Source organism: Pseudochaenichthys georgianus, chromosome 18 (assembly GCF_902827115.2).
Source record: "Pseudochaenichthys georgianus chromosome 18, fPseGeo1.2, whole genome shotgun sequence".
Lineage (NCBI taxonomy): Eukaryota > Metazoa > Chordata > Actinopteri > Perciformes > Channichthyidae > Pseudochaenichthys > Pseudochaenichthys georgianus.
Genome location: NC_047520.1, coordinates 18,992,853 through 19,016,404, shown reverse-complemented (window position 1 = coordinate 19,016,404; position 23,552 = coordinate 18,992,853). Strand labels below are relative to the sequence as shown.

Genomic DNA, 23,552 nt, shown 5'->3' with positions numbered 1-23,552 from the left:
AATCGGGAGACATTTCTGTTAAATCGGGAGACATTTCTGTTAAATCGTGAGACATTTCTGTTAAATCGGGAGACATTTCTGTTAAATCGTGAGACATTTCTGTTAAATCGGGAGACATTTCTGTTAAATCGGGAGACATTTCTGTTAAATCAGGAGACATTTCTGTTAAATCGTGAGACATTTCTGTTAAATCAGGAGACATTTCTGTTAAATCAGGAGACATTTCTGTTAAATCAGGAGACATTTCTGTTAAATCAGGAGACATTTCTGTTAAATCGTGAGACATTTCTGTTAAATCAGGAGACATTTCTGTTAAATCAGGAGACATTTCTGTTAAATCAGGAGACATTTCTGTTAAATCAGGAGACATTTCTGTTAAATCGGGAGACATTTCTGTTAAATCAGGAGACATTTCTGTTAAATCAGGAGACATTTCTGTTAAATCAGGAGACATTTCTGTTAAATCAGGAGACATTTCTGACTGAAGCACAAAATGTGTACATGTGAGAATACTTGTATTAACCCTTCTTTACTTGAATTAAATGCAATAGCGTGCACACATTAATACACCACTTGCAGGGGGAAGGCAGATGATATACTGCTGCATGTACACATCATTTTAATACTTATATATAGAGCCTTTTCTTATCAAGCTCCACTTTGTGGAATCAGCTTCCAGTTTGTGTTCGGGCGGCGACACCCTATCCGTTTTTAAGAGTGCGCTTAAGACCTTCCTTTTTGATAAAGCTTATAGTTAGGGCTGATTAGATTCAGCCCCTAGTTTTGCTGATATAGGCTTAGTTTGTCGGGGGACATCTTACTTCTTCCTTCTCTCTGTCTATACCCGTGTACACTCATGTTCCGATTAACCCAGCTTCCCCAAATGTCTTTCTTTTTGGTGTCTCTATACGCCGGGATCCGGAGTCATGGATGATCCTGCGGTCCTGTGTCCTGGATCGCAGGATACTTTGCAGGGTATTAATTGCCAAACAGGTTGATTTAACAAAACAAAACAGTAACAGCAATATGTAACAGACTTGACTGAACAACTTAAAATGTCTTTCATCAACCAACTGTCAACGCATGCTACACAATGACTGATGCAGTCAACAATAGTGTGCACCCATTAATATGCTCCTCACTAACTTGTTTGGAGTTTGATTAAACACTCGCACCATCATCTGGCCCCTCATGTGTAATTACTTCCTCACCATTCTCTTGTCTTTTGTGGTATTATTATAAACCGCACGCCAGACGAATCTTCTTTCCCCCGTCGTGTAATTCTCTTTGTAATTCATTGTTAGAGCTGACAAAAAGGTCAGCAGGAAAAATACAAGCTATCTTTAATGTGTAATCACTTGCAGGCTGGCAGCAGGGGAAGGTTTGCGTACTCTTGATTAATTGCAGGCAGTGCAATTTGCCAGACCAATTCAATTCAAAGTCCTAAATGTACTGCATGTGGAAAAGTGCTTGGAGGAGAAAGATAAAGAGCAGCGATGAGAGTGAAACGCGTAATGGCGGAAGAGAAGAAAGAGTGTTTCTCTCTCTGCAGTAATTGCAGGTGACAGCTGCTACTTCTCCCATTGAGAGAGATCTGCACAAAGTCATTACGCTCACAAAGCGCAGGCACTGCCATGCACAATGCGTGAGTCTCAAGTTAAGAGGGGATTTACAACAGGATTACATGCAAACAGAAAAACACAATCAAGAAGTGCTTATTCATCTTCAACTCAAAAACCTCATTCCATTGTTCCCCAACAATCACTCATGCCTATCCTGTTTTATTTCTCTATTCACTGCATTAAAGTGGATAACAACACCATATTTCACTGATGTGCTGATATGGTCTTCTCTCATGTATAACTGGACTGGTTACAGTGAGTAACAGTGTGTCACCTGCTAGCTAGACTAATGCCTGGAGTGTAACCGCCTATAGCTAGAAGGTGTGCACAATATCATCAGTCAGAGTGTTAAGCATGTTCATTGATACTTTTTGTTTAATACAAGTGGGAGGATGTAATGTTTATGCAGATGCATCGTGCATTCGACACGGCCAGTTTGAGGTAAAGTAGTAAAAGAAGATTATTTTAAACTTAAGCACGCCTGGAAGTCCCTCTTGTGTCAACAGTATAACATGTTTTATAAATGAATTCACAGCAATAATACAGAAACCTAAGTATAACAAATGAGCACTTCAGGAACCATGCTGTTGCTAAAATTTGATTTGAAAACACATATTCTGAATTCCTAAACATGAATGATAAACTGCAGCTGGAGGGAGTTTAGCGCTGCTCCTTCCTCACTCTGACGCTGCCAACACTTTCCTGTTTCCAACTTTCCTCCCCATAAATCACGGCTTTTGTGTCCCACGCCATAATCTCTTTGTATATTCCCCTAACTGCTTGTATTGGAGTAGATTACCTCACCACACAATCATATCTGCTGACAATGGGGGCTGTTGACATGATGGGAGGAAGAAAAGCTTTAGCCAGATGAATAAAGAGGGAGAGGTAGGACAATGTGCACCTTTGTACATGCACACACACATTTTAAAGAGGGATGTGCAGGACTGACAGTGACTAATGGGGATTGGTGTCGCAGCAAATTACAGGAAGAACTTGATCGCCCCGCAAAGGTGAAACAAGTCCTCTCTCTCTCTGAGCTGCACCTTTAATAATCTCAGCCTCTCATAACTAATGTTATTCCCTCTGAATCCAGATGTGTCAATACCATTTACGTCACTTTTTAGAAAAACAGTCCTTGGAAAGTGGCCGCTAACAAAATTGCTTTTGACTCGTTTAAATTACACATGTTTATTAGTTTTGACTTTTGAAATTATATTTATGAGGAACAAAATAATATAGACATGGTCTTAATGGGCCAAAATGAGTCTGTCATCCTTGTAATTGTTATGCCATCACATTTAATACACGGCTAACGGAAACACATGATGAGTGAGCTGTGAAATGAAGGGAAAACAAATCACGGGTGTCACTTAGTCTTTGCGGAGACATCGACAGCCATCAGGTGGAAGTGAAGAGGTAAACACACCTGCTTACATTTCTACACACTAATGAATTCATTCTCATACAAAGCAAAACTCTGTCAAAGGGGGAAACATCCTGCTCCCATTTGGATTGGGAGACTCATAAAAAGGCAGAGGAAATGGAACGGTACCATTTTCTGAAAGTAGATTTGACCAATCTTTCTACAGTATCGTGGCCCCACAAGTTAGTTTGTGCTAAAATACAAAAGCAGAGAGTTCAGGCCTCTTGCACTGACCCCAGGTATACACACTGTCGGCTCATAGAGACATGATTTATACGGAGGAAAAGGACATTTGTATCTCTTCCGTGTTCATGAAGTAAGAACAGCACCATTTTTCCAAAGCAGCTTTTACTCATACATATAGTCACAGTTACTCGGCCAGCCACAAGTTTATGTTGAATTGCAAAGGTGAGAGCTTATGAATCCTGCACTGACCCCAGGTATACACACTATCCAGCCGATAAAGAGAGATTCATACAGAGAAAGAGGAAAGTTGTCTCACTTCTGTGTTTTTGTAGGAAGAACAGCTTTTACTAATCTATTCACAGTAACCTTACCACACGGGGCACACGTTTGTGTCCAAATGCAAAGGTGAGAAGTCATGATTTGACATGCTCTGGCTTGCACAACTAGAAATGTAACTAGAAATACAATGTTTTTTGTCTTGAGCATCGAGACAGCGTTTTTGCACAGTTCTAAGATAGAAAGGTATTTTAAATGCACTGTATGACAAAGCACAGTTTCACAACATTATACTGCTGATGTGATAGCAAGCACATTGTCATCTTATGAAAACGGATCAGCAGGTTTTATAGCTTCCATAGATTTATGAAACTAAAGTTGTTCTCTCTGCAGAAACACACACTCTGTCCTATCTTCTTCATCCTCTGGAGTGTTGCTCTGGGATTAACGATGATGATTGTGGTGCACATTACTGATGATCCTACACCCATCAGCACATTGTTCAATCTTTACCAAAAACATTCTTTGTGTCGATTTCTTCTTCCACAGCTTAGATTCCATCGACTAAATCAAGATGGAAGACGTGCCTATTCCCTGAATGACTGTACTTTATCATATTTGTCATTAAGTGATTTTGAACATGTTTTTCCTCCAATCCTTCCTTGTGTAAGCCTTCACTTCATCACTCTCACAGATGGAGGACAGTACCTGTGCGATGAGGCCCTTGCGGCTGCGGCGGGCGTGGTGGAAGCGTTTGATGAAGAGCGCCAGGAACTGCCTTCTAATCAGCTGCCCCCCGACAATGACCGAGGACCCCCGCCCACTGAGGCTGGCGCTCCTCTGGAGGTCTGTAGAGACATTAAATCAATCATTTTCTATTATCGGAGCATATGTAAAATACTTGACAATATATCAGGAATTTGGAAATTGTTTTTGTGATATTTTAGAGGTTATAATTCAGGGAAGTGTCAACTCCAACACTCTATATATTGAAATGTCAATATTTAAGATTAAATATCTTTTTTTTTTTTAAAGAATCACATTTTCAGTTTTCCCATTTTGGATGTTTAGGTAAGAAACTACAAATACAAATATTTTATAATATTTTTTTGTATATGTATTTTTGAATAGGCATTAATAGCCTTTTAGGGCTGTCAAGTTAACTCGTTAATAACGCGCTAACGCAAAAAAAAATTAACGCCACTAATTATTTTAACGCGATTAACGCATGTGTATTTTTTGTCCTCGGCCGCCCCGTAGTTTCAGAGCGCATCGAGTTTAAAATACCATCTACAAGCTGATGCTGACAGCCCCGCTCCTGCTGCCCGCTTGTGGCAGACCACACTTCCACGCTCACCGGCAGGCACCGACTGGCCATCGTGAGGACCGGGAGGGTGCATGGGCGCTGCAGCACCCCCTAGCGGCAGGCAGGGGGTGCGGAGCTCCCCTGTCTGAATTATTATTTGACGGTTATTGCTGCTCCCGCTGTGCATAATCTGTGTGCACAATAAATTCCACATTGTTGGTAAAATAATATTTTGGCCCGCCCCGAATGTTTTTTCTGTAGCACCGGACAATTCTACCTCAATAATATAATACATTAACCGTGTTTTACGTGAACCTCATCATGCCACTCGAGAGGACGGCAGGACTGTAATTTCCCGTGTTCAGTGAATGCAACAGAGGCAAGACACCAGACCAATCAGAGAGTTGCATGGAAATAAAAGTGTGCTTGTGTCATTCAAGCTCGGCTCTGTGTGTGTGGACTTAGCGCATTTAGTGTGTGTGAGAGAGGGAGAGAGAGAGAGAGAGAGAGAGAGAGAGAGAGAGAGAGAGAGAGAGAGAGAGAGAGAGAGAGAGAGAGAGAGAGAGGGACCGGTGCCAGTGTTCCGGTTTAACTGGTTCCCCGATCAACTGGTTGACAGATGTGGAGGCGTGGCCTTCGACTGAAATACACATTTCGATCGCTTCTTCTGTCGTTTACATACATCTTTTGGTATATTTGGCTGGATAGGAACACTTTGATGCACATTCAGTACCAGTGTGTGAGGTTGTGGTTACGATGGCGATATCCGGACGCGAACAGCGAGGACTACAAAAAGAAAAACGAGTTGACATGGGCATCAGAGGCGGATTTAGGATTGTAGGAGATCCGGGGCTTAGCCCAGGAGTTGTTTGGGGGGGGGGGGGGGGGGTGCAGGGGGAAAGTGCTATTTTTTTACAAGTGGGGGGTGGACCAAACATCCTTTAGGGGGGGTCGTCACCTCCTCTAGGGGGGTCCGGGGGCATGCTCCCCCGGGAAGATTTTTTTTTTTTTAAATATTGAAGTTAAAAGCATCAATCTGGTGCACTTTGAGAGCAACATTAACCCTACCTTAATAATACCTTAAATGGGACATATCATGCTATATTTGAACAACATATTGTAGGGCCATACCTATATAAAGTATATAAATAGTTTTTCTTTCAAAATACCAAACAGATCCTGTATTTTAGCCATGCCTCATTTCGCTCTATTTGCTCTTTCCAGCGCTGTTTTTGCAGGGGGCTGATTCTGTGAGCTGCACCACGCCCCCTGCAGGAGAGGGGAGCGTGCTTTGAGATCAACTGCTGGGCTGCAGCGGGGAGAAGAGGGGGAGAAAAATAGATCTCCGTCCTCCGTGTTTTATTCTTATATTATTATTATATAGTCGTTATTCATTTGTTTTAAAGCTCAATAAATAACAAAGAAGACCTTTGACCGGCACTTTTCTAATTTTGTCTGGAAGATTTAAACTTTAACGGACATGTTGACCGGCGAAATAAAAATCTAACTGAAACTCTGCCACACGGTCCCCTCGTTCCCTGGAAGAGCCGGAGAGGAGGGTGTTTGTCATCTGCTGGTGGACTAACCGGAGAGAATTACAGCGAGGGAGGGATTGCATTGAATTACAGCAGCGGGAGCAAACGCTTGCCTCGGGGAGGGAGAAAAAGAGCCAGCGCAGAGTATAAACAGAAGGGCAACCATGCGCGGGAAGTCTTCTTCGCTGCTTTTGTGGCAGACTACAGCGCCACTTACAGGCCTGGCATATGTACTACATCGTCTCCAGTGCAATGGCCGGCCGTGGCCCAACCCCACATTCCCCTGATAGGTGGAGAATTGACCAATAAGCGGAGCACCACTTCTGTGACGTAGAAAATAATTCAAGATCAGGCAGGCCGGTGTGTCCTTGGGCAAGACACTTCACCCGAATTTGCTCCTGTGGGTATTGTCCACAGTAGATGGCCATTACATGTATGATCTGTATGTGTAATGTGTATTTGTAAAGCGCTTTGAGAGTCATTGAGAAAGCGCTATAATAAATATAAGGATTATTATTATATTATTATAAGATCAGTCTGTATCATATCCGTTGCAGCCCCGTTTTTAGAGATTTGGGTATGGAGGAAAAGAGAGAGGGTTGTGTTTTCTGACACTTGGTGAGTTCCCTGGAACACCGGGGACTAGGGGTGTAACGGTTCACAGAAGTCACGGTTCGGTTCGTACCTCGGTTTGGGGGTCACGGTTCGGTACAACGAGAAAAAGCAAAAAAAAGTCCCAAATGCATAATTCCAGGTTTGTGTTATTTACCTTTGAACAGTAGTGCAAGTTTCAGTTTAAAAATAAGGAACTCTGACATTTTGAATAATTAACTTTATTAAACAGTTAAAAACAAACCACAAACAGCACCACACACTCAGATGGCCATAGTATCTATAATGGCTGATGTCAAACTAAAAGGTTTCATCAAGCTGTAAAACTAAAAAGAATGTCTTGAAAATATTACATCATAAATAATAAGAAAGTGTTTCAAGAACGCAAAGTCGTTGAAAAACATATGCCAAAAGCTTCCGTTATTTATGTTGGTCTCTCGGCTCTCATGTCTCTTGGCTTCTTAAAAACAGCGGGGATCAGCTGTTGAACTGCTGTTGTCTTTTGGGGCTCCGGTGATTGGCAAATCTGGGTGATGCCTTCTGATGTGATTTAGCATGTTTGGCGTGTGTTCTATTAGCATACCGCACCGCTATCGAACAACGGCGACACACCGTCCTCTTCCGATCCACTGCGCATTGTTTATCGTTTTATAGATCTATTCTCATCCACCATCTTTGTTTGTGACGTAAAGAGTGTAAGAGTCACGTTTCTGAATCACGCACTGGATGCAGTCACAGGGATTCAGAGTGTTGCCTGTCAGTTATTTGAAGCTTCAAATAAATAACTAGAAAGACAGCTCTGTTTGATTCACCATTTATTTGTTTTGATCACTTTGACTTGTACTCTCCACAGTGTTGGGTCCTAGATTTCCATAACAGTTGCCTGTCAGTTCCGTTGCTATGGTTCCGTTGGTATGTGTACTGAAACGAGAGCCGGTATAATTCCACGCGCGAAAACAAAATAAAAATTGGAATACGTTATTTTAGTGTCTTAAAAGTAGACTGAGGTTTGAAGGGTTAACGTTACATCTTAGGATCACTTGTAGTCATGTTCTGTATCCATACTAACATATAAGGGTATTGACTTAGTGTGGTTTTCCTTTTTGTCGCTGCTTTTAATTGAGCCGTTATGTTCATCAGTAAAGTGGAACTTCTGTGTGAACTATTCATATCTTAAACTGCACTGTAACTTTTTATTCATGTATTTTTTCTTTTAATGTTTCTTTTATTATCTTTTACTGTTTTTAAATGCCTTTGTCTGAATGTCTTTCATTTTTGTAAAGCACCTTGAATTGCCTTGTGTTGAAAGGTGGTTACTCCATGTTTACTAGCTATAAGATTAACGTTACAGTACATCTCTCTTTTTCACTTCTTACTGAGTCAGCCAGAGTGCAGATATCACCATTAGATTCACAAACCTGAAACATCCATTTCTTCACTGCTGGTGATGACATTGTTGTCAGCTGCTGATACTGCTGCTGCTGTTGCAGCTTGTGGCGCCTGCTTCGATGAAAATAACTTTCTAATATCCATAACTTTATAGGCTATTAGCTTAAAACTTGTCAGGCACTAGGAAGGATCACTTCTTCTTCAGGGCAGGGAAGGCTACGCAGTACGCAGGCTAATGTCCCGCAGCGGCTGCCTCTCTGGTGGACTTCGGTACTGCACATTACTCCCGAGACATTTAAAAAATTTTTTTTTTTTTTTACATTTTTCAAAAAAAAAAAATGTTTAAGTGAAACATCCGGGGCTTTTCAGAAAACATCCAAGTAGCCACCCCCTAGCGCCGCCTCTGATGGGCATGTCTTTTCAAAACATTGCGAGCTCCAATAAATCATTTAAACCAGCTATTGTTGGCAGACTTATTACTGAATATCGTTCTTAATGTGATACCAAGTCCACCTGAGACCTGTGTACACCTTCAGACAGCCTCCAAGTGAAGCACACGTTGTTTACTCACAGTTTGAAAGCAGCGTGGAGAAGTCTTCAGCTGTGTTAAGCTGTGATCCGCTCGAATAAATCCTTAAAACCAGCTATTGTTGCCCGAATTATCACTGAATATCGTTCTTAATGTGATACCAAGTCCATCTGAGACCTGTGTACACCTTCAGACAGCCTCCAAGTGAAGCACACGTTGTTTACTCACAGTTTGAAAGCAGCGTGGAGAAGTGTTCAGCTGTGTTAAGCTGTGATCCTCTCAGGTAAACTGTGATTCGCCCATGGAAAATGGGATCCGCCCAGATTAAACTGTGTTACATCTTCTGTGGCTATCTACCAGCGATCATGTTTAATATGAAAGACACACACATATACATCCCTTATAAAAACGGCATTCTGCAGCACTCATCCAGATCACATGTGACTGTTAACTCGTTTTGCAAAGATAGCAGCAGAAATGTCATTGCTGCATGTGCAGGGATATTTAGACTTTAAAATGCAGATGGGTCATTAATCTTGGTCTCGGCAAACAATATTAGGAATCTTCTATTCCAACTACATAATATTCAGTGTCCATCGACATGAAAATAACAAAAAAGTTCATGCTGGACTCAAACCCGAGTCCCAACAGCGAAAGTCACTCCAGCCCTGCACGTTATGAGTGCGCCACGGACCAACACGACATATTGAACCACCACACTACGATATTTTAGATTAACCTTGTTAAAAAGTTCCAGAAAAATGCAACCCGACCATCATTTATAATGTGAGCGAATGTATGTACACTTTAAGCCATAATATACATATTATAATATAGTATACTGACTGAGGTCTGTATCAAGCCTCATTAAGACCCACCGAGATCAGATATCCTTGTTTATACAAGTATAAACGGGTATCAAATCGACATCATATTAATAACGATATATGATACAAATGTAAGACTGACAACACGAATAGTTTGTAAAGGATTTATTGACGTTAGAATTATTAACAAAGCACTTATATACTAATAAAGGAATGGCTTATCTAAAGCCAGTTGAGTAGCACTTTAAATATGTTGGCTCTATGAAACCTGATGTACTTTATGATTATGTTTTCTTCAAGTTTGTATCTTCTTGGTCTTATGCACTTATTGTAAGTCGCTTTAGATAAACGTGTCAGGTAAATGCAATGTCATGTAATGTAATTGACGTGAGTGTTTTGAACACTGTTATTTTATTTTTGATTCTCTGAGGAGTATCGTGTTGATCCGTGGCGCACTCATAACGTGCAGGGCTGGAGTGACTTTCGCTGTTGGGACTCGGGTTTGAGTCCAGCATGAACTTTTTTGTTATTTTCATGTCGATGGCCACTGAATATTATGTAGTTGGAATAGAAGATTCCTAATATTGTTTGCCGAGACCAAGATTAATGACCCATCAGCATTTTAAAGTCTAAATATCCCTGCACATGCAGCAATGACATTTCTGCTGCTATCTTTGCAAAACGAGTTAACAGTCACATGTGATCTGGATGAGTGCTGCAGAATGCCGTTTTTATAAGGGATGTATATGTGTGTGTCTTTCATATTAAACATGATCGCTGGTAGATAGCCACAGAAGATGTAACACAGTTTAATCTGGGCGGATCCCATTTTCCATGGGCGAATCACAGTTTACCTGAGAGGATCACAGTTTAACACAGCTGAACACTTCTCCACGCTGCTTTCAAACTGTGAGTAAACAACGTACGCTTCACTGGGAGGCTGTCTGCAGGTGTACACATGTCTCAGATGGACTTGGTATCACATTAGGAACGATATTCAGTGATAATTCTGGCAACAATAACTGGTTTTAAGGATTTATTCGAGCGGATCACAGCTTAACACAGCTGAAGACTTCTCCACGCTGCTTTCAAACTGTGAGTAAACAACGTGTGCTTCACTTGGAGGCTGTCTGAAGGTGTACACAGGTCTCAGATGGACTTGGTATCACATTAAGAACGATATTCAGTAATAAGTCTGCCAACAATAGCTGGTTTAAATGATTTATTGGAGCTCGCAATGTTTTGAACAGACATGCCCATGTCAACTCGTTTTTCTTTTTGTAGTCCTCGCTGTTCGCGTCCGGATATCGCCATCGTAACCACAACCTCACACACTGGTACTGAATGTGCATCAAAGTGTTCCTATCCAGCCAAATATACCAACATATTTATGTAAACGACAGAAGAAGCGATCGAAATGTGTATTTCAGTCGAAGGCCACGCCTCCACATCTGTCAACCAGTTGATCGGGGAACCAGTTAAACCGGAACACCAGCAGCAGGGACCGTGTTGTTAGCATCTGGTTAGCTAGCTGCACTAACGGACATACGGAGCTGTTGCTGTTGGTTCCACAACAAGCTGGAGGAGAGCTCTCCTCTCAGACTGAGAGGCTCAGGTGAGCTAAAGGACTCTCTGAGTGTTTAGATAGTTCACTTTAGTCTAAGTTATCTCAGTGGGTCTCAAACGGTTTGGTCACAAATTATTCAAAAGGTGCACTTTGAGAGCCAAAATGAAGAGATATATGGATATACAGTATCTCTCAACATACATATGAAACAGAACTGTACACAGATTTTCTATTTCTTTATAGATATTTTACAAATCACTCCCCTTTTTAAAACAAACCGTTTGAGACCCACTGAGATAACTAGACTAAAGTTAACTATCTAAACACTGAGAGTCCTTTACTTCACCTGAGCTGAGGTTATCTGAGACTCAGTCTGACAGGAGAGAGTTCTCCCTCCACCTTGTTGTTGAAAAAGCTCCTTATATCCGTTAGCTTGGCTAGCTAGGACCAGATGCTAACCACAACGATCTCCGGTAGATACCCATCGGTGCGCGAGCTCTCTCGCTCGCTTGCGCACGCACACAAAATGGCTCGTGCCACACACACACAGAGCAGAACTTGAATGAAACAGACCCAGAAGTAAGCTACTTGTACTCACGAGGCCTATTATGTGTATAATCCCTCTCGCTTTCAGGTGGTTTTGATTGAGTGTCCACACGTGGACGTTTAAGGACTAAAAAACGATCCATTTGTCACTTTGCTGTTAGCAAATCATTTGGGGCTCCAGCTAACAGGAAGTCACTCAAGTGTCACAAAGTAATTTAGCCTATGGGTAGGTCAAAAATCGAATGGGTGCTGGCCATTGGCCTAATCATATCACCTGTGTTGGCTTTATGTTTTTGGTCAAACATTTATTTGTCTCACATTTGCATTGATGTAATCAATAATTGTTTTTGATTTAATTTAATAAAAAATAATAATCATTTTCCAAAAAAAAACATATCTCTTGGGGGTGCTTTGGCTATCCTGGGGGGTGCTTCAGCACCATCTAGCTCCCCCCTGGCGCCGCCCCTGGTCGCGGGTGTACTGTGTGTTTGCGTGTGGGGAGTGCTTTTGTGCGTGCTCTATAGTGCCCGTAATAGTGTTCACTGGAGTCCAGCACCTCAGCACCCCCACTCAAAATACCTTCCCGCACCTCTGGGAGGGTGTGTGTATGTGTGGCGCGAGCGAGGCACACCTTACGTGTTGTTGTTGTTAGCATCTAGTGCTAGCTAGCTGCGCTAACGGATATAAGGAGCTGTTTCAATGAAAACAGAGGAGCGACATTTCGCCGACAACTGCGCCGAGCACTTGACTTTATGCAGGAAGCCAGACAATGGGACATTGCACGAAAAGTCAGCACACTCAGTCAGCACTGATAGTGTGCGCAACATGATTGCAGCGTCCAGGCAGCTCCCGTTCGAGCATAATATATGCCTTGAGCTGCACATAACTCCAACGATCCATGTGTGTGTTTGTTATTCATGAGAATATTTGTCATTGTTCAAATGATAATAAACAAACATATAAAGCATATTTGTCCACTCATATGTTGATAAGAGTATTAAAAACTTGAAAAATATCCCTCTATAGAACAGATAAAAAATGTGCGATTAATTTGCGATTAATCGCGATTAACTATGGACAATCATGCGATTAATCGCGATTAAATATTTTAATCGACTGACAGCCCTAAATTCAATACATAGCAAAGCATTTCATTACTTCACAATCAAATTAGAAATGTACAGATGTCGATAGGCAATAATCTGCATGAGGAATAGACACAAATATATATGTTTGGTTCTAACTGTAATTTCTCTATTCGATTATTATATTATACATTTTTGCAATAAATAAACTCTGCACTATCACTTCAATACTTAATTATTAGAGCATCCCATATTCTCTTGTGTAATTTATTATCCACTTAATTTAAATCTCCTTTGGCGTTGATGAAATATGTACGTTTTGTTGGCATTTGCAGTGTGGTGCGCTGCCATCTTTAGGCTTGAGTTGTTTCTCAGTAATGAGTTGAGAACAAACATAGAAAGGTGATGGTGAATGAGGCCCATTGTATGAAAGTACGACAGTGAATTTCTTTCTTTTGGGTAAAATGGAATAGCGGTTTAGATAAAGAAAAAGAAAATGACTTTTTGTTTCGGACATAGCTTTGTTTATGCCCTCTTTTCTAAATGGTCACTGAGGTGAATCCTCAAAACGAAAGAAGTTAATAATTGAAGAATGGAATCAGACATTTGCTACAATAATACAACTAAGAATGAAATACAGTACGCACCTTCCACTTTACTTGTGAACTTCTCCTTTAACTCTGCAAGGGAAAGAGAAAGAAAACAAGTTTCTATTTGAAGACGTTCTGCATTGTACATTCACCAATGTTTAATTGAGCTTCCCTCATTAAAATAATAACTTGCCTCTCTTTGCAGAGGCGCTGGAAATGCTATTCCTCTTGAATGAGTTTCTCCTGCAGTCTTGCTCTGGCAGCTCCTTTGTTGCTGTGGGAATACAAATAAGATGTGTTGTTTTGGCCTGACCCAATTTAAGGTTATAAATAACAAAACTAACAGCTACCTGCCCTGCATGATGCCATATTATATATATTACTCCTGTAAGAGCACAAAGCCAGGTGCCTCAGGAATGAGATTGTAGGAGTTAACTGAGGTTTGGAGGAAGATGTATCTACTGAAGAATACAAATATACAAATAGTCGAGAAAACACTTTTAAAGATAACTGTACCTGTACTGTACATGCAATTTGAGTGACGTTTCTCCTACTTGTAAATCACATACATATTTTCTTCTTCAAAGTGCTGATTGTTTTATTCAGCTTTCAATATTCAGTATTCTATAACACATAGGTTTGAGCAAGCTCTCTGATTGGTCAATAGGCGTGTTTGATTCCACGATCAAACAACGATCAAATAGAACGTGCCTAATCACAAAGTATCCAGTGGCCTACACACGCCACTAGCCTACCGAAACTACTTCCATGAGCCTACATCGTGTGGTTTCCATAGCGACGTTTAGTGACACACAGCCGTTACACTGTTATACATTGTCTCTCGTTGGAAATCGGCCAGAGAAATCATGTCCGTTAGCGGACATAAAAACGAGTCATCGCTTCGCAGCTACTGGGCTCCATCTCTAGACAACAGAAAGATGTGGAGTAACGCGCTTTTTGCTGGTCCGGGACACGCCATGAAACGGCCACTGGAGGAAAGCTCTTCCTATAACATAGTCCTACCCGTGAACACCACAGCACCACCTGCAAAAAAGTCTGGCATGGAGTTCATGGAGAGCTGTTTCAAGAATTGCACTTTTAATGGCAGCATGAACATCCACCTTCATTCTGAACCCAAAATGTTTCAGCACCATGGACAGCCTGATTTGATTTGTTCCTCTAATCCCACACAGTGATTACTCAGATATTTAAATAGCCTAATTCAAGAATTGTTTTCAATAAATTGGTTAATAATATATTATTTACTATAATTATCAATAACTGTAAGCGGGGTAGCAGGAGTGTTCGATTGATCGGCTATCGTTACCATGGGAACTACTTTCTAGGAACTACTTTCTGACGGAGATTAACTCAAGCAGAAAGCGTAGGTTTGGGAGCAAATTAGCCCACATTATGAAATTATTTTATGATATTGTTGATTACAATGATAGTTTGTGTAATAGAATCGTCATTATTGGTACGAGTACCAATAATAACATTCAAGAACGGCCTCAAGTGTATGATTGCTTAATTATTACATGGTTTAGTTGAATACTCGATTCTGATTGGTCAATTCAGAACACGTGACACGTTGTTAATCCAGAACAGATACTGTCAAGCACTTATTGACCGTTGTTAAGGACGCTCACATCTGCACAAACAAGTCTGTTCGATTTAACTGTATACAGTTTGCTTTTCTAACTGACAAGACAAGAGGGACAAGAAAACAGCGGAGAAGTAACGGGCAGAAACCCTCCTTTTTACGCAGCGGTCCAGACATAGACATCAAACGGCAACACATATTCAGTGTGCAGTTCCTTTGGCATTAGGGCAGGGATTTCTAGATACTTCTCAAGGTTTGACATAATGAATTGTGCTACTTTTAAAGCAAGCAACGATGTTTTCAAATCTGTAATCAAAAACACTATCGAAGCAGTTCCTGCCTTTGCTACGTTAGTTCAAACAGTAACAACAGACTATTTTTCTTAGCGGATGCATGTCAATTTAAATCAATACAACTATTTTTTAAATCAATAAAATCATTTTCTAAATCCATAAAAGCATTTCAATTAATATTGGGAAGATGTGGCCATGTAATAAGCGGGTCATAACACCAGGCCGATCAGGAGCCCGACGCGAAGCGGAGGGATCTAGATCGGCCTGTCGGTGTTCTTTTCCCCATAATGACCGCGTCGCTGCACATTATCCCTTACTTAATAAGTGCCAGATTCTGTCTCCAAAGAAATGTAGACTGTCGAAGTAAAAATGGAAAACTAAGACATTAATGATTTTTTGTTTTCCGCTTGGAGTGATTGTGGATGCATGCGAAGAGAAGGGGCCTCGGGTCATCTCTACATAAACATTGAATGAGAAGAGGAATTGAAGATTCAAATTACAGAGGAAGAATGGTTTCACATACATAACCCCACTCCTGAAGCATGGAGGGGAATATGATGGAAAAGTTTAGTCTACAATAAAAATCAGGCAACAACAAAAAACGTGTCGAAAGATAAAGCGACAGGGAAACTATTGTTGCTTTTGTAAAAATGTTGGTGAAATAGGAAATCCCAAACAGCTGCCCTGACTAAAGTTGTACTTGCAGTAAATAAGAAGCTGTTACCAGACATTGGCTTCATGTAAAAAACAGGAACTGTAGCTAGAAACTGTTAAGACTTTTGTGATGGAAAGGTTGATACACTGGGCTCTGGTTTCAGACGGAGGGTGAAAGAGGAGAGCACAGCTAGTATGAGAAAAATAAAGAGCTTTTTGAACATTAAAGCATGGAAACATGTCACAGTAGTTTAGTAGTATATTCATGTTGTGATGCAACACTAGATATCATATTAGATTTTCGGACATGACAAAGGAATCCTTACAGCTTAATAAAGTTAACCTTTTATTTTAAAGGTTGTTTGGATTGTTCCATAAGCAACGTCTCGATGATCTTTGACTGTTTTTCTTAAAATATATCCTTACAGTTTCAAGTAAGAATCAGAGTAACACACATGTTTGATCTTATTTAAAAAATATGTGAAGTAGGGAAGTTATTTGGAAGCCAGTGTAAGATAACAGCCATTTCATTTGACATGATTTCAGTTTACTTACTTTCTGAATCCACTCCGGTTTCTTCTGCCACTTTGAGAAATATCTGTGAAATAAAGAACATATATTTAAAAAAACAACAATGACCTTCCCTTATTTCTTTCTGTTTTAACATCCCGCTCGAAAAATACTTTTCTGGCAAGGCTTGCAAAATGTGATTTTGCGTGGTAAATCAGTCAAAAGAATAGAATAAAACTGCTGCCTTGTCCATAAAACAGTCAGAAGCTGTTAAAGAGCCTTTTCATAACAATAACCAGAGTAAATGTAGTTTTATTACCAGCTTTCATTAAACATCCATCCGCCCCTTTTTCATTTATGTATCCCTCTCACTCACTTATTTCTACTGAAGTGCAGCCGGACTTTAAAAGGAAAACATGACGGGTAAAAAACCTTGTGGTGTCTGAATGAAAGACATTCAAAAGGAATTATTAACATCGCCCGTAGGCTGAGAGAGTGTGATTCATGTCGGAGTTACACACAAATAATTAACCAACATCTCTCTGCTTTACTGTATGTCTCAACACGAGGCTGACAAAATACTGAGAGGGAGAAACAAATAATAATAATAATAATGCTAATAAAAAACGTGTTTATGTTCCTGATGTAATCATAGGCCATGGGTTGTGCTTGTCAATTATCCATTAAGTTTCAAATCTAATTGAATCAATTATCCAGTTAGCTTGCACACCTGTTGATTGTTGCCTATCTGTGTGTTTGTCTTGGTCCACTCTGACTGTGATGAAGATGCAGAGGTGTTCTAATGCTCGTCTGTTTGCACAATTAAAGGCAGCTCATTAATCAGCGCTCCTCTCTCTGTGCTCCAGCTGAGAGCGTCTGATGAGCTGCTGCAAAATAACTGTTTCAACCAACCTGAAGATTACACTGACATTACACAATACTGCAGCTCGGGTACTAACCAGAGTTAGGAAAAGGGACCACATTACTCCTGTTCTGGCTGCCTTACACTGGCTCCCTATAGAACACAGGATAGAATTTAAAATTCTTCTTCTCGCCTACAAAGCCCTTAATGGGCAGGCGCCATCTTACCTTAAAGAACTCATTATACCCTACTGTCCTACTAGGGCATTGCATTCCAAGAATGCAGGGTTGTTGGTTGTTCTCGAGTCTCTAAAAGTACAATGGGAGCCAGAGCCTTTTCTTATCAAGCTCCACATTTGTGGAATCAGCTTCCAGTTTGTGTTCGGGCGGCAGACACCCTATCCGTTTTTAAGAGTGCGCTTAAGACCTTCCTTTTTGATAAAGCTTATAGTTAGGGCTGATTAGATTCAGCCCCTAGTTTTGCTGATATAGGCTTAGTTTGTCGGGGGACATCTTACTTCTTCCTTCTCTCTGTCTATACCCGTGTACACTCATGTTCCGATTAACCCAGCTTCCCCACATGTCTTTCTTTTTGGTGTCTATATACGCTGGGATCCGGAGTCATGGATGATCCTGCGGTCCTGTGTCCTGGATCGCGAGCCCTGGATCTTGAGTCGTGGCTGTGGTCCTGGATCATCGGTCCTGGATGGATATCCTCGTGGATTCATCTTCCTATTATACACACATGCATTTCCAAACATCTGGACTACCTATGTTGCAAATGTATTATCTTTTCAATTTACACACGGCATCTATTGCACGTCTGTCCGTCCTGGGAGAGGGATCCCTCCTCTGTTGCTCTCCCTGAGGTTTCTCCCATTTTTCCCTTTAAACTGTGGGTTTTCTCCCGAAGTTTTTCCTTGTACGATGTGAGGGTCTAAGGACAGAGGGTCTAAGGACAGAGGGTCTAAGGACAGAGGGTGTCGTATTGTCATACTGATATTCTGTACACACTGTGAAGACCATTGAGACAAATGTAACATTTGTGATATTGGGCTATATAAATAAACATTGATTGATTGATTGATTGACTGAGAGTAAGTTATAGGCTAAAATGTAAGGTTGCTTCTTATACTGCGGGAGGGGTGTGATTTATATTCTGTCCACCAACATTCTGAATGCTTGTTTTCAGACTCAGAGAAGAATAATGATAGGAGAAGCAGAAATAAACAGTACATATGGTGTGCAGTGTAATTGCAGTCATTATAAAAGAAAAAGGTGAAAAACAATAATTAAATAGTTTGTATGTAGTGTATTATTTTTGAATGAAAATGTTAGCTTTTTTGTTTTGTAAGTCATAATTATGATCATTCATTCCTTAGGATTCAGAATCAGGAGGATTGAAGCAGTAGTTCTGTATGTGTATTTTATATTATGTAGCCTCATTCTAAGCTGCTCTGAGTGTCTGCAGGCTGTTCTCCCAGCCGTACCTCCTCCAGCGTGGTGTCGGAGATGCCGTAGCTGGTGAGTCCGAGCTCAGCGGAGGCCCGGTCCAGCTCTGAGAACAGCAGAGCGAAGCTCCCATCTCTGGCTCCGGCGTACGGCAGCACGAAGGTGATCTCCTGGCCGATGCTCTCCAGGAAGACGGCCCCGGGGACGTGGCACCGCACAATCTGACCCACATCTGACACGTCTGCAGAACCAGAGACACAGAGTTACTGAAAACACCTCAGGATGTCTGAGCACACACCAACAGCTCTGTGGGAAATATATAGTTATATTTCAAGTCTGTTATTATTAGTTTTACTATTTTATATCACATTAAAGTTGATTTATTTGGGTATTCAATTGTATTATTATTTGTATGCATTATTGTTACTATTTTTACATACATTTTAGTTCATTTCTTGGACTGACAAAACAAGATATTTGGATTTTCTTATTTTATTTGTATTAAATATATTACATTTATTTTTATTTTATCTTTTTATTATGAATTCTTACTTAAATCTCTCCTATTTTCTTTTCTTTTTGTATTTATCAAATGTATTCTTTAACCTGCAATAAATGGATAATACTATTTGGTTGTAGCCCTACAGAGAACTCAAAGAACTTGAAGTGAAATAATATCAGTCAAATGAACACAAACATCTGAGAGAATATGTCAGAGCCGTGGTGTAACGTATGGAGAGGTGTTGACCTTTAAACACAGTGAACAGATTTGTAGACACATTCCTGCAGCCGGTCTCTCTGAGAATCAATCAGCTCAGAGTTGCAGACACAGGGCGTCTATTATCGATCAGAAACTCTCAGACATAATTACTGCAGCAGCCGCTTTATTTATGAAGAACAAAATAGATCAGCCTCACTCTGGATTATTTGTGCGAGTGTGTTTGTCTCTGAGTAACACAGAGGAATGTGCTGTCACTTCAGGAAATGTGAGGATGATAGTTATGGCATTATCAATCTGAATATCATGTGTGGAATCTTTATGAAGATGTGAGTATTGATTTATGTTCCATGCATTATAAACTCTTACTGTTGCTACCTGTACCATCAACCTGCAGCATGTGTTGATTCTCTGTGTCTTTACATGTACTTCTCATTATAAAACTCCATTGAGAAATACGTTCTGGAAAATGAGATTATAGATTTGAGATAATTTACGAGATAATAATTGGTTGATAACTTATCATAAAGGACATACAATTAAGATTTGAAAAGCATTTGGCTGTAGTTTCATATTTGTTCTTGCTATCATTTATCAAAATGTTGCTTTGAATTGTTTGAAACAAGAATGAGTCGTTGTTAGAATAGAAGGGGAAATGGATCAAACTCTTTATTTCAGACCTGTATGTTCTTTTTATGCATTCATGTGACAAGACATTAGAATAATGAGACTTGTCATGTGTTTTGTGTGTTTTTGACTTGCCAACTTATATATGAAATCACGAGAAAACCTTCCAAAGACCTTTTGATGCTGAAGAGCTTTGTACATTGTCCTCTGTATCAGCACAACCAAAGCATTTATGAAATGTCATTTTAGTTTCTAGTTACGTGTTATTGAATTTGAAGGACCAAGGCCAATCGATAGAAGAGAGGATAACAGCCACCTGAGACTGATCACATGGATGTGCTTAGAAAACCTCACAACGTACTGTAATGACATCACTATGGTCAACTCGTGCTTCTATTGGCTAGTGCTCCAACACATTGCACGTTATAGGCTAAGGGGCGGGACATCTGTGAGCAGTTGACCAATCACAACAGAGCCGGCCAGCTCACCAATCAGAATATACTCGGTCATAGTATAGGCACAAAATACTAATATGAGCATGAGCTGAATATGTCCCCTTTAATATAAAAAGGAAGGAGAAGAACTCTGGATCAAGGTCATCAATTATTTGAAGAAATTCAAAATAGAATTCCCTTCATTTAAATGTCAACATTGTCTTCAAGTTCTCTGTATTCACAAAGCTCCTCTAAGTCTTTCTCTATCAATAAACTACTTCCCAATGTGTCCTCACCATTTCAGTGTGACATTGAGGTGCACTTCTAAGGTGGTTACATGATTTCAACAGCTTTCCTGTACAGTCTGCTGGTTTGGAATTGGAAATGTGGAACAGAAATCAATGAGAGAATGGAGTTTTATGGTTATTGTTTGCGTGTGTTGGAGCTGTTCCCAGACTCCTGTGAGGTTTTGGAGCTATAGCTGCTAACTCTGTGTGTGCTACCGTGACATTGAACACAAGGTCTGAAAAGAGACGGTGAGGTGAGCTAATCCTGAAATATGGAGGCAGGAAAGGAGATGCAGTTACTGTAGTACCTGAGGGGTCCGAGTTGGCCCAGGTCTGACTGCTGATGCCGTCATCTGGACTGCTGCTGCGAGAGGTGAAGTCTTTCTCCTGTTAGTGACATCAACACACAGAGGACACATCTGTAAACAACAACATGTTCATTTTAGTAGACTCTATCAAACATTAACATTGAAGAGTATTGGGCTGTGGCTTCAGGAAATGTCTCAGTTTACCTTTGGACATACTACATACACACTAAAGACAAACAAAAAGGTATCTGAGGAATATTTATAATATATTATTATTGTATATAATATTGTTGATAGGGTGACTAAGAAAAAAAAATGTTGAATATTTTAATATGTCTGCCTATTGTAGAGGACCAGGATCAATGGGTGTGGTTACCTACTTTGAGGAACTCATTGTAAAGGCGTGTAAATCACAAGTTTTCATTACATTTTTATATTTGAAAGATTCCTGCTGATATGACAGTCTGCCATGATTTATATTCGATTCAGGCGCCTGCAGTCAATACAGTACATGCTGATTTAACAAGGTCACATACATTTATATCAACTGCCAATCAATCACCATATACAAATGAAACACTTAAATAGCGGGGCTTGAGGAAAGACATTTGAGAATTAGACACTGTGTTGATCATTAAAGTGCCACTTTTCTCATGATTAAGTCTGCTTGAATGTGTAGGAGGAGAGAGCTTGGACAGACATGGTAACACAATTTAGTCGCTAAGTTATTTAAAAAACAATCTAAAAATACATTATTTAAGTGCCACATGTTTTGGTTATGGTAGAGGTCGACTAGTGACAAACAAAAGCATATCCGAATGATGTTTCCACTTTGTCAATGGCCAATATTTGGTCTCTTTTGTGTTGAAAAGTGGTCTGCTTACATCCTTGACCTGACTCTGAATGATCCCGTTTCTCTGTGCCGCCATCTTGACGCTCCCCTCTCGCACCAGCGTCAGGTAGTAGCCGCTGCCGAAGCACTTCTTCAGGAAGAGCGAGGAGCCGCAGCAGCGCATCTTCCCGTTGGAGATGATGGCGATGCGATCCCCCAAGATGTCCGCCTCGTCCATGTGGTGTGTGGACAGGATGATGGTGCGGCCTGAGGAGGAAACACACCAGTGAATGGACTCAGTGAGAGAGAGAAACACTGGATTGCAAATATAATCAAATTAAAGCTCAGATTGAAAAAAAAAAAAAAGCTCCTCTGAAGCATTTTCCCTCTTTGGATTTTGTTTGTTTTGACAAGAAAATGTGTCTGGGATCAGAAGCGTTCGAATCAAGCCAATATCACAATCTGTCTCTGCATGGTGCTCTCTTATCTCCTCTCTGCCAATTCCACACTGTTTTCACCAACGCGGCAACAAAGCTCCAGAGGAGTGTGTGTGGGTGTGGATCTGGGACAGAATTAAAATGATGATAAAGGCCTCACTAAGCCTGCTTTCCAGCGTTTCCTTGAGTCTTATTTCCTCTCTGCTCGGAGACGACGAAAACTGATTGCAATGACAACGACAGCATCCACGGCGAGGCTATTCACAGATGTGCAAATCCTTTAATATCACGCTGTATCAGATAACAAGCGTTCATTATCACGCACCCCAAACACCAGGACAGAGGGAAGGAGTGTAATGAAGTCTCAGTCTCATGGCTGGGACTCTGCAGAGTCACTTTTTATGGAGTCGCTTTTAAAACATTTAACCTCATCTTTTCATCGTTTAGTGACAAAAAGGAACCCGATTCAACTCGGACTCTTTCAGCTGTGTGAAGCTTCTTTAGCAATGATGGTGGCTCTGCGCATGCAACGTGTGTCGTGGTGTCCGTTACAATGCATGCATGTACACGCTGCTACTTTTAGACAGATTTTCAATTAGTGATTAACTCTAGACACTCTTTCTATGCACATCATGTGAGCACATCTAGTTTATCTTCACACTGTAAACATTGCACACTCTTCTACAGTATATCTTTTGCACATTTCTGTCCCATATCAAACATTCCAATCTCAGAACATGCACTTGTATATCTTCACTTCATTTGGTGTTTATTGCAGAAGGCTGCTGAGCTGGTTAAACCCTCACAGTCCTCCTCCTCCCCCCTTGTTGTGCCCTGTCACCAGCTGATCAGCTAAATCCCTCCTCAGTTAAATATTGTTCGCTTATGCTGTGCCGAGCAAGTCCTCAAGAATAAAAGTCCCCAAAAAATCCCCGCGCTGCACAGAACTATTTAGTATAAGGGGGAGAGCGCGCTGCTGATGAGGGGAGGGGGTGAGGAGATATGATGGACGCTCAAACTCACACATAATTTTCCTCAGG

At 40.7% G+C, this 23,552-nt stretch overlaps 1 protein-coding gene across 1 annotated transcript in view; it reads right to left on the bottom strand.

Moving 5' to 3' along the window:
• LOC117463484 (phospholipid-transporting ATPase ABCA1-like) overlaps positions 1-23,552 on the bottom strand; it is a 163,310-nt gene that overhangs the window by 71,841 nt on the left and 67,917 nt on the right. The window contains 8 exon segments of the mRNA XM_034105727.1: positions 4,219-4,358; positions 13,554-13,616; positions 13,690-13,770; positions 16,195-16,200; positions 16,602-16,644; positions 18,908-19,110; positions 21,244-21,322; positions 22,128-22,342. Of these exon segments, the coding sequence (XP_033961618.1) occupies positions 4,219-4,358; positions 13,554-13,616; positions 13,690-13,770; positions 16,195-16,200; positions 16,602-16,644; positions 18,908-19,110; positions 21,244-21,322; positions 22,128-22,342 (830 nt within the window).